We start from the raw sequence: 15,032 nt of genomic DNA, 5'->3' as shown, positions 1-15,032 counted from the left end.
GGGAAGACACAACGATTGGAAAAAAATACGAACAGTATAACGACCTAGAAGGGCGATTGAGAAGATAATAACTACTGATCCATACACCTACTTTCCATCATTAAAACTTTTTCATGAAAATGATCTACATGTATCCATGGTATCTGAGATGCAAATATGAAATGAGAATAGGCAGGCTTTTGCAAATTATACACTGTAGCAGACCACATGACACACTTGACAGGAAGGTGTAGCAAATAAAAAGTACCATTGTATTTATATTTTGTCGACAATCATTTAATTATTTTAAAGGCTCTTCACCAACAAGATGTCTCCTATGCATAGGTTAAGTGCACACATGATACTTTAATAGATGTAACCACAAAATTACTTTTTAAAATAATGCTCTGATTATTAATATCAAGTGTAGAATAAAATAGGGAGTCATATGCTCACCAAAAATGTTTGCCATTTTCATGGACTATGTCCAGGAAAGAGTCCAAGTGGAAGAGGGATTCCTTAGAGATGGTGAAGTCCTCCAGATGTTCCTGTTTGAGGATGATATTGTGCTGATTGTATCACATCCTGGAACACTACAAAGTCTCCTAAATAATATTGACAATCACTCAAAATAAGTTTGGTCTAACAACCCATATAGGAAAAATCAAGTGGATGAAGAATGCCTAATTTTCAGTCTATGATACACAGTTAGATGGATAGTCCATTTAGATGGTTCATCAATATGTATATCATGGACAAATACTGCAGATGGATGATGAGCTGGGACCAGAATTCAATTAGAGGAAGAGAATGAACTAAATTTGTTTGGGGAAATTTCTCTACATGTTCAATGACCAAAAGCTTTCCCCTAAAACAAATACCTCTTTTTTATCACTGTTTTTATGGTGATGCTAGATATTGATGAATCAGGGAATACTACGATGTCCAAAGTGTCAAAATTGTGGAGGGTGAAGGAGAGATGTATGGTGTGCCTATACAGGTTGCATCATATTACCACTGACAACTTGTGTGCAAGAAGTAGCCTGAAGGAAATCATACATGAAATGTATCCTTGGAAAAGAAGGTGAATGGTCATGTAGAGAATGTGAGGAAAAACAGATGGACAACCTGCATGGTGCCCTGTCATACACTGATATAAGATCTCGAGGGAGGTCCCAGCATGTTGTATAGACCTTTAATGGAGGATTTATGGGAGAACATGGATGAGTCACATGGGATGACAAAATGTGGATGGGTTGCAATCAGCAACACTGAAGTGAGATCACAAATCCACTGAAATATTTCTTTGGGAAATATCTATACTAATGAAACAGTCAGTCTATTCTCTAACCCTATGTTTCTAATTAGAGTCACTTTTGGTGAAGTAAGCAGAAAAGGAAAATTGTGTGTATGCAGACATATGCATATACACATACATATATTACATATAATGATTATGACAACATAAATTAAAAAACTAAACAATCGAAGCTACATGCTATGAAATTATTATGACCACGCTTGACCAAGGAAGAAATGTGAGAAGGCACCTCCCCCTGCTTCTTTGCAAAGGTGGGGGGATCATGGGTGTGGAATATTGCATATAATGCCAGACTTTTTTGATATGTTGGTTAGTTTTGCTAAACCTTTTTCTTCCTCTTTTTTTTCCTCCTTTATTATAAGGGAAGCTCTACAGGAAGTGGGGAATGATACAGCTGGAAATGTAGGTGATGTAAAAACAAAAAATATATAAGATCATCTTTTTAAAAAGAGTCACTTCTGGAGAGAAAGAGAAATGTCTTTTTGTCCTTTTTGATCATGTGTGTCCATATTATCTTTCCAGATTATTCCACTGTTTTATATCACTACAACTTTTGTTTGGGGGGAGAGGTGATACTTGGTCACATTATCTTCAGTTTTTATTACCTTTATTATTTTCAGTTCTAGAAGGAAGTTAACTACAAGAACTATTAGTTTGATAAAGTCCTGAAAGCACGAAAAGTAGGGAGAAATATGCAATGGAGTTTGCAGAATGTACCCTATTTGTCTTTTTCCCACTACGAAGCAACTGTTATCTATGTCCAAAATTTAGGCTGTTCTTCCTCCTAGAAGAAAACGTAAAGTAGGGCTCCACTCTCCAAATTGTGAATGAGTTTAAAAAATGGAAGAAGGGCTACAAAAACCAAAAAAGGAAAGTGACTTAATGTGATAAAGGGGAATCTTGTCAAGTGGTTAGAGGATGGGAGAATGTTACACAGAGAAGAAAATGAAGGACCACTGAGCACTTGGAGCTAAGTGATAGACATTAGGCTCTTCCTGAACAGCTAAGCCATCTGAGGAGAGAGGTGCTGTATGTTTTCCATGGAGTGATGGAGTAAATGTCAAGAGAAAGATAGACAAGTGGCAGGGATTAGTGACTCTTTGCTGAAAGGGTCCTAAGACAGATTTATGTTGACCTGAAAATAACAAGGGAGTCTTCTGTATTTTTCTTCTATAGCCATATAGCCAGATTATGATGGAGAACTTCTCAAGACTTGTAAAATTAGATGGCTACTATTCACTTCACGTGATTCATACACGCAAAAATAATCCTGCTAGAAGGAATCTAGAGACTATTGCTAAGTACTATGAAGTCTTGGGCAAGAAACTGGAGACCTTAGGATATAGGTACTATTTTAGTTATCGCTGCATATCAAAGAAAAGAAAAGAAAATTTGGGTTAAGCAGATGGTATCTGAAAATGGGTTTGTTATTTCTGGACCAAGACTCAAAATATAGGAATGTTAGCTTCTTGGGTAAGGATGGAGTGTATCTAACAAGGAATGGTTAAAAAAGTATTTGTTTGGAGTATAATGAATCAAATCCAAAGAAGCTTATAAAGAAAAAGAAGGAGGAGGGAGAAAATTGCCTATGTTTATCTACCAAGCTAGATACTATAGAGAGTAGTGACAATGCAGAATGAAGAATTACAGGACAGACACCCTAGATATTCAAAGACAAGTGAATCTAAGAAAGGAGACAGCAATAAAACCCACAGCTACAGATGTATTTACACAAATGCAGAAAGTATAGGTAGCAAATAAGGTGCTCTAGAGAGTTAAATGCAAGGAGGTAAATTTCTTTTCAAAAAATAGTGCAATGATAACTTGAAGTCACTAGAAGTGGGTCTCAGGGATCTATCCATTGGCTTTACCATTTCTAAGAATGACTTTGAAAAGAGGCACAAGTAGCATGTTTATCAAATTTGCAGATGACACAAAACTAAGAGAGATACTAAACATATAGAGTCAGGATCCAAAATTATCTTTACAGGTTAGAACATGAACTGAATCTAATAAATAACTCTCATGAAATTTAACAGGAATAAATGTAAAGTCTTACACTTTGTTCCAAAAAATCAACCTCACAAATATAAGATGGGAAAGATATGATCAAAAAGTGGTTCATATGGAGAAGATCTGGGTGTTTTAGTGGACTATAAGCTCAGTACATATTAATAGTATGATATGGAAGCTTAAAAAAAGCTAATATAATCTTAGGTTTCATTGAGAGGCACAGTGTCTAGATCTAGAAAGGTGATAGTTGCTTTGTATTTTGCACTGATCAGACTGCATCTGGAGTACAGTGTCTAGTCCTAGTTATCATATTTAAAGGACATTTGTAAATGGGAGACTATCCAGAGGAAGACATCCATGCGAATTAAGGCCTCTTGCTGTAAAAGGACTGATTGAAGGAACTGAAGATGCTTAGTCTAAAGCAGAGAAGACTCAAGAAGAGTGAGAAGGGACAATATGGGTTATCTCCAAGTATCTCAAAGTCTATGGTCATACGGAAGAGAGATTTAACTTACTCTGTTTGGTTCTGGGGACAGTATTAAGAGCAATGGGTTGAGGCAAATTTAGGCTTGCTGCAAGGAAAAACTTGTACCTAATAATGAGAACTATTCCCAAGTTGAATGGGCTGCCTTGAGAGATAGTGGGTTCCCACTCACTAGAGGTCTTCAAGGAAAGGTTGTTGTACAACTTGTAAGGTATATTGTACAGTGAATTTTTGTCCAGGCATGACTAGGTGACCTTTGAAATACTTTCCCACTCAGAGATTCTGGGATTTGGAATCAGAGCATTTATATTTCCTATTTCATAGATCTAATCATAGAATCAAAGACTGCAAGGGACTTGGATTTTACCTAATTTAACTCCATTATTTTATAAATGAGGTAATTGAGGCCAAAAAAATAATTGACTTCTCCTAGGCCACGTTGGACAATAAGGATGAGAGCCAGAATTTGAATTCAGGTGCTGGGATTCCAAATCCATTGCTATTTCCATTATGCCATGCTGCTTCCATCTCTCTGGTCCTCAGTTTCCTCATCTCTAAAATGAAAAGGTTGATCAATTGGTGAATGGTTGAACAAATTATGGTATATGAATGTAATGGTACCCTACTGTGTTATAAGAAATGATCAAAGAGATGGGTTTAGAGAAGCCTGAGAAGACTTGCATAAACTGATGCAGACTGAAGTGAGCAGAACCAAGAGAAAAATTTCAAAAATGAATAATTATGAAAGATTTAAGAATTCTGATTAATGCAATGACTAATCATGGTTCTAGAGGACCAAGGATAAAGAATATGACCAGCTTCTGGATAGTGATGTGATGAATTAACATGTAGAATGAAACACACATTTTTGGATATGGCCAATGTGGGAGTTTGTTTTACTTGACTATGCATATTAATTAAAAGTGTTTGTTTTTCTTTTATCCTCCACCCCCCAGTACGGGGGAGAGGAAGATGTAGAAGACAGAAAAATAAATGCATGGTAATTAAAAGAATTTGTTCATAATTTTTAAAGTGTAAAAATTTGTGTAAAAATAATTAAAATGAAGGGGTTAGGTTGCATGCCTACTATGGTTATCTTCAAGATCTAAATCTATAGCTTACTCCACTGACTATAAGCACGTGTACCTTTTTATTGTTAGCAATTAAAAAACATGTTGAAGGCAGTTTTAGCTGCCAATTAGAATGGTATTTTAAAAAGTGAAGTTTCCTGCATATATTTTGTTTTTTTTTTTTAAATTCTCAAATCTTTTTTATTTAGTTGTGGAATTAAATCCATTTACATTTAGTGGAATGTTCTATTTCTCTGCTCATTGTTTCTTCCTCTTTTCTCTTAGAACAGAATACTAAAGCAATATAAAGCAGCATTTAGTTTATTCTTGTGAATGCTATGTCTTCAACATCTCTCATGCCTATCTCCTTCCCACTCAGACCACAGCCACGCTAGTCCAGGCCCTCATCACCTCTCACCTAGACTGTTGTTACAGCTTCCTAACTGGTCTCAACATCCAGTTCCTTCCTTCTCCGTGCACACAGTTGCCTCCCTTTTGCAAATTTCTGTGTTTGGCACTTGAAGGCTCCATCCTATCTTTCTAAGTTGATTATAATATTCTCTCTTTCAAATATTCTACATTCCAGTCAAATTAGTCTTCTTTTCCATTCCTTACAACTGACATCTCATCTCCATACTTCTGCGTAGGTGATTTGGCAAACCCAGAACGTCCTCCCTCCTCAGAATCTCAATTTTCCATCAAAGCTCAGTTCAAGTTTCTTTTTTTGTTTGTTTATTTTTGTTTTTGTTTTTTTCGGAGGCGGGAAGGCAGGGCAATTGAGGTTAAGAGACTTGCCCAAGGTCACACGGCTAGTAAGTGTGTCAAGTGTCTGAAGCCGGATTTGAACTCATGTCCTCCTGACTCCAGAGCCAGCGCTCTACTCATTGTGCCACCTAGCTTCCCCCTCAGTTCAAGTTTCAACCCCTAGCAGAAGCCTTTCCTGATCCCACCAGATGTTAGTGTCTCCTTCTGAAATGAAATTTAATTTATTTTGTATATATTTTATGTGCACTTACATAAAATCTTGAGGGTAGGAACTGTTGCATTTCTGTCTCTGTATCCTTTGTGCCTATCACAGTGTCTGGCACAAAGGAAATAATAAATGCCCTCCCAGCTCTGATTCTAGCTTTCTAGACTTTGCCACCATGTCTCACTCTGGAACTTTCCTCAGCTCTAGGGTCTCCTCGTGCGGGAACATCTACCCCTTGCTATAGCTCTGGAACATCTCTCTGCCATGCTGGCCCTCTTCTCTCATTGGTTCGTTCTTCATTCTACGCCATGCCTTCCTTCCTCATTTCCACTTCCCTACCTTTTCATCTCTTTTTTGCGTGTTGTCTTCCCCCATTGGAATGCAAGTTCATCGAAGGCCAGAATTGTCTTTCTTTTTGCTTGTATTCGTATCCCCAGTGCTTAGTACAGTCCCTGGCATGTACAGCTAGATCCAAATTAGTATAAATAATGAATCACCAGAAGTGAGCGTATGCATTTGAATCTGTATTATTAGAAGTTATAATTATGTAAACTATGATTGATGGTACCATTTAAAACATGCAGTGCAAATTCAAAATCAGAATAGAGCAAACGCTTCAGGGGATTCATTATTCACACTAATCAGGAACTAGCTGTAGTTAGCATTTAATAAATGCTTGCCTTGTTGCCTTGGAAACTGGTTAATCCGTTTGGCATTTCAGGTCCTTTATAATCCGGTCCCAACCTATCCTTCCAGGATGATTCTACATCACTCTCCTCCAAACACTTTACATTTTAGTCTGGCCTTCTTACTGTCCTCCATATACGACATTCCAGCTCCGTGCTTTTGCACAAGCCATTTCCCATGCTTGGAATTCTCTCTGCTATCACCTGTATCTTTTGCCCTTGAATAAAACATGAGAAAAATAAATCACCAAGAAATAAATTAAACCTAGAATAATCCAACAACTTCCTAACTAGTATTTCTGACTCCAGTCTCCATCCTCCTTCAATTCAACCCAAACATTGCTGTGGGATTATTCTCTCTGTACATGTCAGTCTCCTAAACACGAACCTAAAATGGCTTCCAACTGCTTACCACATCCAGGCAATCTACGCCCTTCTGCCTTCTCAAGGCCGTATTCGTAACCAAATGACTTCCCACCGTTCTCTAACATGAACCAATCATACCAGTCAGGAGCCCCTCCTTGCTCTGTACACCCCCCCCCCATCACATATTACTTCATACCTGCTTCCAGTGTTTGCTCATGCTGTTCTACCTCCCTGAAATGAATTCTCCACTCCTCTTTGTTCATTAATGGCCTATAATCCTTATAGCTGGCTCCAGTCCTACGTTCTGTTTGAATCCTTTCCTAATCCAGTCCACACTGATGGTCTTGTTCTTTTCACTATTTTCTGTATTATACAACTATCAACCTGGGCAAGTCATGTAAGCTTTTGGCACCTAAAACTATAAACTATAGAAAAATTGCCAATCTGCATTAGTAAAGGGAATTTCCTTTTTGGAAGTCCCTTATGAAATCACAGTTCTGGTCTCCCCCAAAATAATATTTATGTAACTTTGTCATGTTCACAGATCGTTTTATGGGTATGTTAAGAACAATGCCATGCAATTTTTGGGTATGCTAAAGCACCTAGCAGTGTTTTAAATTTACAGAACATAGCTATTTATTTATTAATTTCAGAAATGATCATTGTTTGTGGTTAGAAATGCCCTTTGTTACCAACGATCTACATTTTAACCTCAATTTGCTTTTCACATTTTATAGAAAATGAACAATTTTCAAGATGTCAGGGAAATATTAAATGCTGCTCATATGCTTTGCAAAGATAGATGTACCTTTTACACAATGAGGAGGGCAGGCTTGGTCTCCCTATCTGAGGCAAGCAACCTTCTCAAAGACTCGGCTAGTGGGAAAACCCACACAAAGGAAATCTCAACTAGATGAACAGGGGCTGGGCTGGCAGCCCTGAAGAATGGCAGGACACACCGAAGGTGGGTAAAAATGCTGGATAAAATTGGTAGGAAAGGGGGTGCGAAGGGGTTGGAAGCAGGGAAGGATGACGTGATGCGATGCCAGTATGACAGTAAGAAGATACCGTAATGAGGGAATATGTTAAACAGCTCAAGGAAGGTAAAGGATTTTTATTGTCCCCAACGCTCCTGACAGCGAGGGATACGAAAATGCAGCTTGGATGAGGCTTGGGGAGAACTCTGGCTGTGAACCTGGCCTCCGTTCCCGCACCGCCCCCGGGGCGCTGCGGGAAGGGGGTGGGGCGCAGTCAGTGCAGCTAGAGCTAGCTCCTCAACCTCTGTCGCTAGCCCAGACAACAACCAATCCACGGCAATCCTGCAGAGGATTCTAGGCTCGCCAACCTCCATCTCTTTCTCCCCCGCCTCCGCGTCGTAGAAAGCAAAGGCAGAAGGGAGAGAGACAGAGGCTCCAAGCGCATCTGATCCCCAGTACCACCAACCTACTCCTTCCCATCTGCCCCCCCGCCCCCCAAAGCGCATCTCTTTCCTCTATTCCCCCAGCCAGAGGTCCCCGGGGCCAGCTCGCCCCTTATCCCAGTCCCTCTTCTGCCCCCCCTCCGCCCCCTAAGCCACTGTCCCTGGTGATCTCCGGTGGTCTCCCCACCCCATCCCCCTCTCCTAGCCCCCTATCCCACTCGTCATCCCTTGCTTCCAGCTCCCCCCTTCCTACCCCCCCACCGTGGACCCGCAGCCTCACCCTCCTCGGACAGGTAGCGAAGGTCATAGAACTCGCTGGCGAAGGTGCCGTAGGACGAGTCGTGCGGCTGGCGCTGCACCTCGTCGCTCCCGGAGGATGAGGGGTCCCCTCTCCTGGCGCTGTCGTCGGCTGGGCTGGCCGACGAGGCTATGGGCCCCGCCAGCAGCAGCAGCCAGGCGCTGCAGCCCAGGCAGTGCAGGAGGGGCAGCAGGGGCAGTTGGAGCATGGCAGCGAGGAAAAAGAGCCCGCCGGGGAGCTGGTACCGCCGGGTGGCTGCACCGGCTCCGGGGCTCCGTCTGCCTCGCCTCTCTCTGTCTGTCTAGGCAACGCTGACGCAGCCGCAGCCGCAGCCCCAGCCCCAGCCGCAGCCGCAGCCGCAGCCGCAGCCCCCTCGCCTTTCTTCCCCCTCCTCAGGTCCCCTCCCCTATCCCCCCGCCCCCGCGCCTCCTCCCCCCTCCTCACTCGGCTCCCTCTCCCGCATACCCTCTCCTTTTTTCTAAATCCCTCCCTAGCAAACTCAGATTGAACACAAAGGAACCGAGGAATGGGGCGTTTTTACCGCATAAAACCGCTCACCGAGAGACCTGCCAATCTACCCAGGTTTTGTCCTAAAAGCGAGGAAGGAAAATCACTGTGAACGTGCTTTGTGATGAAAAAATTACAAGAGAAGTAAGAGCAAAATAGCTCTCAAGAATTAACCATTTCAAGGATTTCAAACTTCGCATGTGGATTTTTTTAAAAATACAATTATGTCCGCATAGTCAATGATTTTTTTTAAAGGAATATTTAGGTTTGTTCCAAATTGCTTCCTTGCAGGTGCTGTTTTCAGCTACCTTGTTTTCAATTACTCTTTAGAAGAAGCTCAGGCAAATTACGAGATGTTACATCATGCGTTCATTTGTTTTCCCCTTGGAAACTGCTCCCGAATAATCTGAATATTTTACTTTACCACATTCTACCTAGCAGTGCCTTCATTTCTGGATTTGCTTGCAGAATATACAAAGGATAGTCCATGTTGAAAATCTAGTAGTAGGAGTTGGCAGTTTATATGTATATATGTATATGCATGTAGTGAGAATGAGGTTACAGTTACAGATGCCTCCGAATGTAAAATTAAAATAGAAAGTAGTTTCTCATGGTCTGGAAATGAACTAAAATACTAAATGAGCCTGTTAGTTTCCCTACCTGGACTCTTCCTTTCTTCTATTCAATTTAGATCAATTCAGTTATACAGGATTCTGCTAAGTGGCCATTATGTGGGATACACTGCTTAGGTCTTTGGGAAATATTAGAATAGAGATAAGGGCAGGACCGGTGGTTTCATTGATATAAAATATTCCCTAGGTGAGGGCACTCCCTCTACCAATGCAGGTTGACTTCTCCATTAGAAGGTGAGTCCCTTAAAGACAGGGCTCTTATTTTCAAGTGAAGACAAGCTTTCTCTCCTTCCCATCTCCCCCCTCTCACCTGAGAAAAATCAAGAAAAACAAACCTCCTATTACAAACATGCATAGTTAAGCAAAACAGATTCCTACATTGTCCAAAAAAAAAAATCTTAATCTGAACTCTGAGACACCATCACCTCTCTATTGGGAGGTGGGCAGCATGTTTCATCATGAGTCCTCCGGAATTGTGATGCAACCTAAAGTCTTAAGATTTTTTTTTATTTAGTATTTTATTTTTTCCCAATTATATGTGAAAATAATTTTTAACATTCTTTTTTAAAGAATTTTGAGTTCCAAATTCTCTCCCTTCCTCGTGGCTCCGCTTATTGAGAAGGCAATTTAATGTAGGTTATACATGTTTGGTCATGCAAACATATTTCCATATTAGTCATGCTGTCAAAGAAAACATAAACCAAAAAAGAAAAACCAAGAAAAATCAAGAAAGCAAAAAAAAAAAAGTATGCTTCTATCTATGTTCAGACTCCATCAGTTCTTTCTCTGGGGATGGATAGCATTTTTCATAATGAGTCCTTTGAGACTGTCTTGGATCATTGTATTGCTGAGAATAGCTAAGTTATTCACAGTTGATCATCTTACAATATTGTTATTACTGTGTACAATGTTCTCCTGGTTCTACTCATTTCACTTTGCATCAGTTCATGTAAGTCTTTACAGATTTTTCTGAGAGCATCCTGCTCATCATTTCTTATAGCATAACAGTAATCCATCAGAATCATATACCACAACTTGTTCAGCCATTCCCCAATGGATGGGCATCCCCTCAATTTCCAGTTCTTTGCCACCAGAAAAGAGCTGCTAAAATATTTCTGTACATATAAGTCTTTTTCCTTTTTTTTTTTTTTTAAAAAATCTCTTTTGGGATAGAGATCTGGTTGGGCAACTTAAAGTATTAAAGAGTGTCCTGGAGCATTAAAAGATTAGGTGACTTCCCCTGGGTCACATAGCCAATATGTGTCACAGGCACAATTTGAAGGCCTTCCTTCCAAGAAAGCCTTCCTTCTTGGCTATGTGACTGGTATCTGTTACATCGTGTTGCCTCTCTACGGGAAATGTAAAGACAAATAAAACATAATTCCTGCCATTAAGGAGTTTACAATCTGATAGGAGGGTAAGTCCACAAATAACTAGACAAGGGATGTGACATACTTGCTACATTCTAAGCAAGCCTATGGTGCTTATCTGCCCAAGACTTTGTACCTTCCCCATATCAAATGCAATTTGACTTATGTTAGAAGCAATTAACTATGCCATTTAAAGTAGGATTTTCTGGAATTAGGAATTATATAGGAATTAAGAATATATATATATATATATATATATATATATATATATATGAATTAGGAATTATATAGGAATTAGGAATATATGTAGGAATTAGGAATTAGCAATTATAAAAAAGTAACATAAGACCTATTCCTCAGTTACTCCCCTGTGTACTATATTTTAGAGTTAGCTACCTACCTTGTCTACCCTCAGTCCTAAGCTTGTAAAATAAATACCATAAAAAGAGGGCAAGTGCTATGAGGGTTCAGAAGAGAGAGATCATGTCTGGTTGGAAAGATCAGAAATCATGGAAGAGCCAATACTTGCAAAGAATTTTGAAAGAAGTATAGGCTTTTGATAGGTAAAGATTGAGGCGGGGGAAGGGAACAAATTCTAGGTGGGAGAAAGAACATGAGTAAAGACATGGAGGTGGGAAAGTAGATGGTATGATGAGAAAAGAATAAGTAGTCTAGTTTGTAAATTGCATGAAAACAAGTAATAGTATTTTATTTTTCCCCAATTATATGTAAAAATAATTTTTAACATTCTTTTTTAAAGAATTTTGAGTTCCAAATTCTCTCCCTTCCTCCTAATAGGAGTAAGACTTGTAAGTTAGGTTAGTCATATATGTGGAAGCCTTGAAGTGTATGGACTTAATTTTTTTTTAAATTTATTTAACATATTTAGTTTTCAGCATTGATTTTCACAAGAGTTTGAATTACAAATTTTCTCCCCATTTCTACCCTCCCCCCCACTCCAAGATGGCTTATATTCTGGTTGCCCTGTTCCCCAGTCAGCACTCCCCTCTGTCACCCCACTCCCCTCCCATCCCCTTTTCCCTTCCTTTCTTGTAGGGCAAGATAAATTTCTACACCCCATTGTCTGTGTATCTTATTTTCTAGTTGCATGCAAAAACATTTTTGTTTGTTTTTGAACATCTGTTTTTAAAACTTTGAGTTCCAAATTCTCCCCCCTCTTCCCTTCCCACCCACCCTCCCTAAGAAGTCAAGCAATTCAACATAGGCCACAAGTGTATCATTATATATAACCCTTCCATAATACTCATGTTGTGAAAGACTAACTATATTTTGCTCCTTCCCAACCCATCACCCTTTATTGAATTTTCTCCCTTGACTCTGTCCCCTTTCGAAAGTGTTTGTTTTTGACGACCTCCACCCCCATCAGCCCTCCCCTCCATCATCCCCCCCATTTTTTTTTATCTTCTTCCCTCTTCTTTCCTGTGGGGTAAGATTCCCCATTGGGTATGTATGGTATTCCCTCCTTAGGCCAAATCTGATGAGAACAATGTTCACTCATTCCCCCCTCATCCGCCCTCTCCCCTCCTCCCACAGAACTGCTTGCTCTTGCCACCTTTATGCGAGATAATCCACCCCATTCTATCTCTCCTTATCTCCCTCTCTCAGTATGTTCCTCTCTCATCCCTTAATTTGATTTTATTTCTTTTAGATATCTTCCCTTCATCTTCAACTCACCCTGTGTCCTCTCTCTCTCTCTCCCCCCCCTCTCTCTTTCTCTCTCTCTCTCTATATATACACACACATAGATATATACATACATACACATTCACCCATATATATACATAAACATATATATATATATATATATATATATATATATATATATATATATGCATATTCCCTTCAACTACCCTAATACTGAGGTCTCATGAATCATACTCGTCATCTTTCCATGTAGGAATGTCAACAAAACAGTTCACCTTTAGTAAGTTCCTTGCAATTTCTTTTTCTTGTTCTTTTTCTTGATTACCTTTTCATGCTTCTCTTGATTCTTGTGTTTGAAAGTCAAATTTTCTATTCAGCTCTGGTCTTTTCACTGAGAAAGCTTGAAAGTCCTCTATTTTATTGAAAATCCATATTTTGCCTTGGAACACGATACTCAGTTTTGCTGGGTAGGTGATTCTAGGTTTTAATCCTAGCTCCATTGACCTCCAGAATATCGTATTCCAAGTCCTTCGATCTCTTAATGTAGAGGCTGCCAGATCTTGGGTTATTCTGATTGGGTTTCCACAATACTCAAATTGTTTCTTTCTGGCTGCTTGCAGTATTTTCTCCTTGATCTGGGAGCTCTGGAATTTGGCGACAATATTCCTAGGAGATTTCTTTTTGGGATCTATTTGAGGAGGTGATCGATGGATTCTTTCAATTTCTATTTTGCCCTGTGGCTCTAGAATATCAAGGCAGTTCTCCTTGATAATTTCTTGAAAGATGATATCTAGGCTTTTTTTGTGATCATGGCTTTCAGGTACTCCACTAATTTTTAAATTATCTCTCCTGGATCTATTTTCCAGGTCAGTGGTTTTTCCAATGAGATATTTGACATTGTCTTCCATTTTTTCATTCCTTTGGTTCTGTTTTATAATATCTTGATTTCTTATCAAGTCACTAGCTTCCACTTGCTCCAATCTAATTTTTAAAGTAGTATTTTCTTCAGTGGTCTTTTGGACCTCCTTTTCCATTTGGCTAATTCTGCCTTTCAAGGCATTCTTCTCCTCATTGGCTTTTTGGAGCTCTTTTGCCATTTGAGTTAGTCTGTTTTTTAAGGTGTTGTTTTCTTCAGTGTATTTTTCAGTATTTTTTTGGGTCTCCTTTAGCAAGTCATTGACTTGTTTTTCATGGTTTTCTCGCATCCTTCTCATTTCTCTTCCCAATTTTTCCTCTACTTCTCTAACTTGCTTTTCCAACTCCTTTTTGAGCTCTTCCATGGCCTGGGACCAGTTCATGTTTTTCTTGGAGGTTTCTGTTGTAGGCTCTTTGACTTTATTAATTTCTTCTGTCTGTATGTTTTGGTCTTCTTTGTCAGCAAAGAAAGAATGCAAAGTCTGAGACTGAATCTGGGTGCGTTTTCGCTGCCTGGCCATATTCCCAGCCAACTAACTTGACCCTTGAGTTTTTCAGTGGGGTATGACTGCTTGTAGACTACAGAGTTCTATGTTCCACGTTTGGGGGGGAGGTGCCAGCTCTGCCACACCAGCACTGCTGCTTCCCCAAGAACCCCCAACCTGAACTGGGCTTAGATCTTCAGCAGGCTGTGCACCCCTGCTCTGATCCACCACTTAATTCCTCCCACCAGGTGGGCCTGGAGCCGGAAGCAGCAACAGCTGTAGCTGCCCCACCTCCGCTGCCCCCGGGGTTGGAAGCCGAACCGCAAACTTCTTCCACTGCCGCAGCTTTTCCCACTAACCTTCTCAGCAGTCTTTGGTGTTTGTGGGTTGAGAAGTCTCGTAACTGCCGCAGCTCACTGATTCAGGGCGCTAGGGCATGCTCTGCCCGGTTGCTGGTCTTGTTGGTCCTTGCCGCTCACGCTGGGCTCTGCTCTACTCTGCTCCCAGCTTCCAGCTCCGTGTGGGATAGACCTCACCCAGAGACCATCCAGGCTGTCCTGGCTGGAGCCCTGCTTCCCTCTGCTGTTTTGTGGGTTCTGCCATTCTAGAATTGGTTCAGAGCCATTTTTTATAAGTTTTTGGAGGGACTCGGTACGGAGCTCATACTATTCCCTGCTTACCAGCTGCCATCTTGGCTCCGCCCCCCGTATGGACTTAATTTAAGGAACCACTCGAAGTTTTAAAGTTAATGTGATTAGAATAGCTGTGAGTAGAACAGATTGAAAAGGGGAAAAGATTAGTGGTAGGGAGAACAGCTTATGCAATTCCAAAATGATGTCACTGGAATACGG

The 15,032-nt window shown here is 40.3% G+C and overlaps 1 protein-coding gene across 1 annotated transcript in view; it reads right to left on the bottom strand.

Annotated features, from left to right (window-relative positions):
• Positions 1-8,967, bottom strand: part of FRRS1L (ferric chelate reductase 1 like) — a 41,227-nt gene extending 32,260 nt beyond the window's left edge. The window contains exon 1 of the mRNA XM_036737520.1: positions 8,590-8,967. Within this exon, the coding sequence (XP_036593415.1) occupies positions 8,590-8,815 (226 nt within the window). The 5' untranslated portion in view covers positions 8,816-8,967. The remainder of the gene's footprint in view (positions 1-8,589) is intronic.
• Positions 8,968-15,032: the final 6,065 nt, after the last annotated feature.

Source organism: Trichosurus vulpecula, chromosome 9 (genome assembly GCF_011100635.1).
Source record: "Trichosurus vulpecula isolate mTriVul1 chromosome 9, mTriVul1.pri, whole genome shotgun sequence".
NCBI classification, from domain to species: domain Eukaryota; kingdom Metazoa; phylum Chordata; class Mammalia; order Diprotodontia; family Phalangeridae; genus Trichosurus; species Trichosurus vulpecula.
This window is presented reverse-complemented; position numbering and strand designations above follow the sequence as displayed.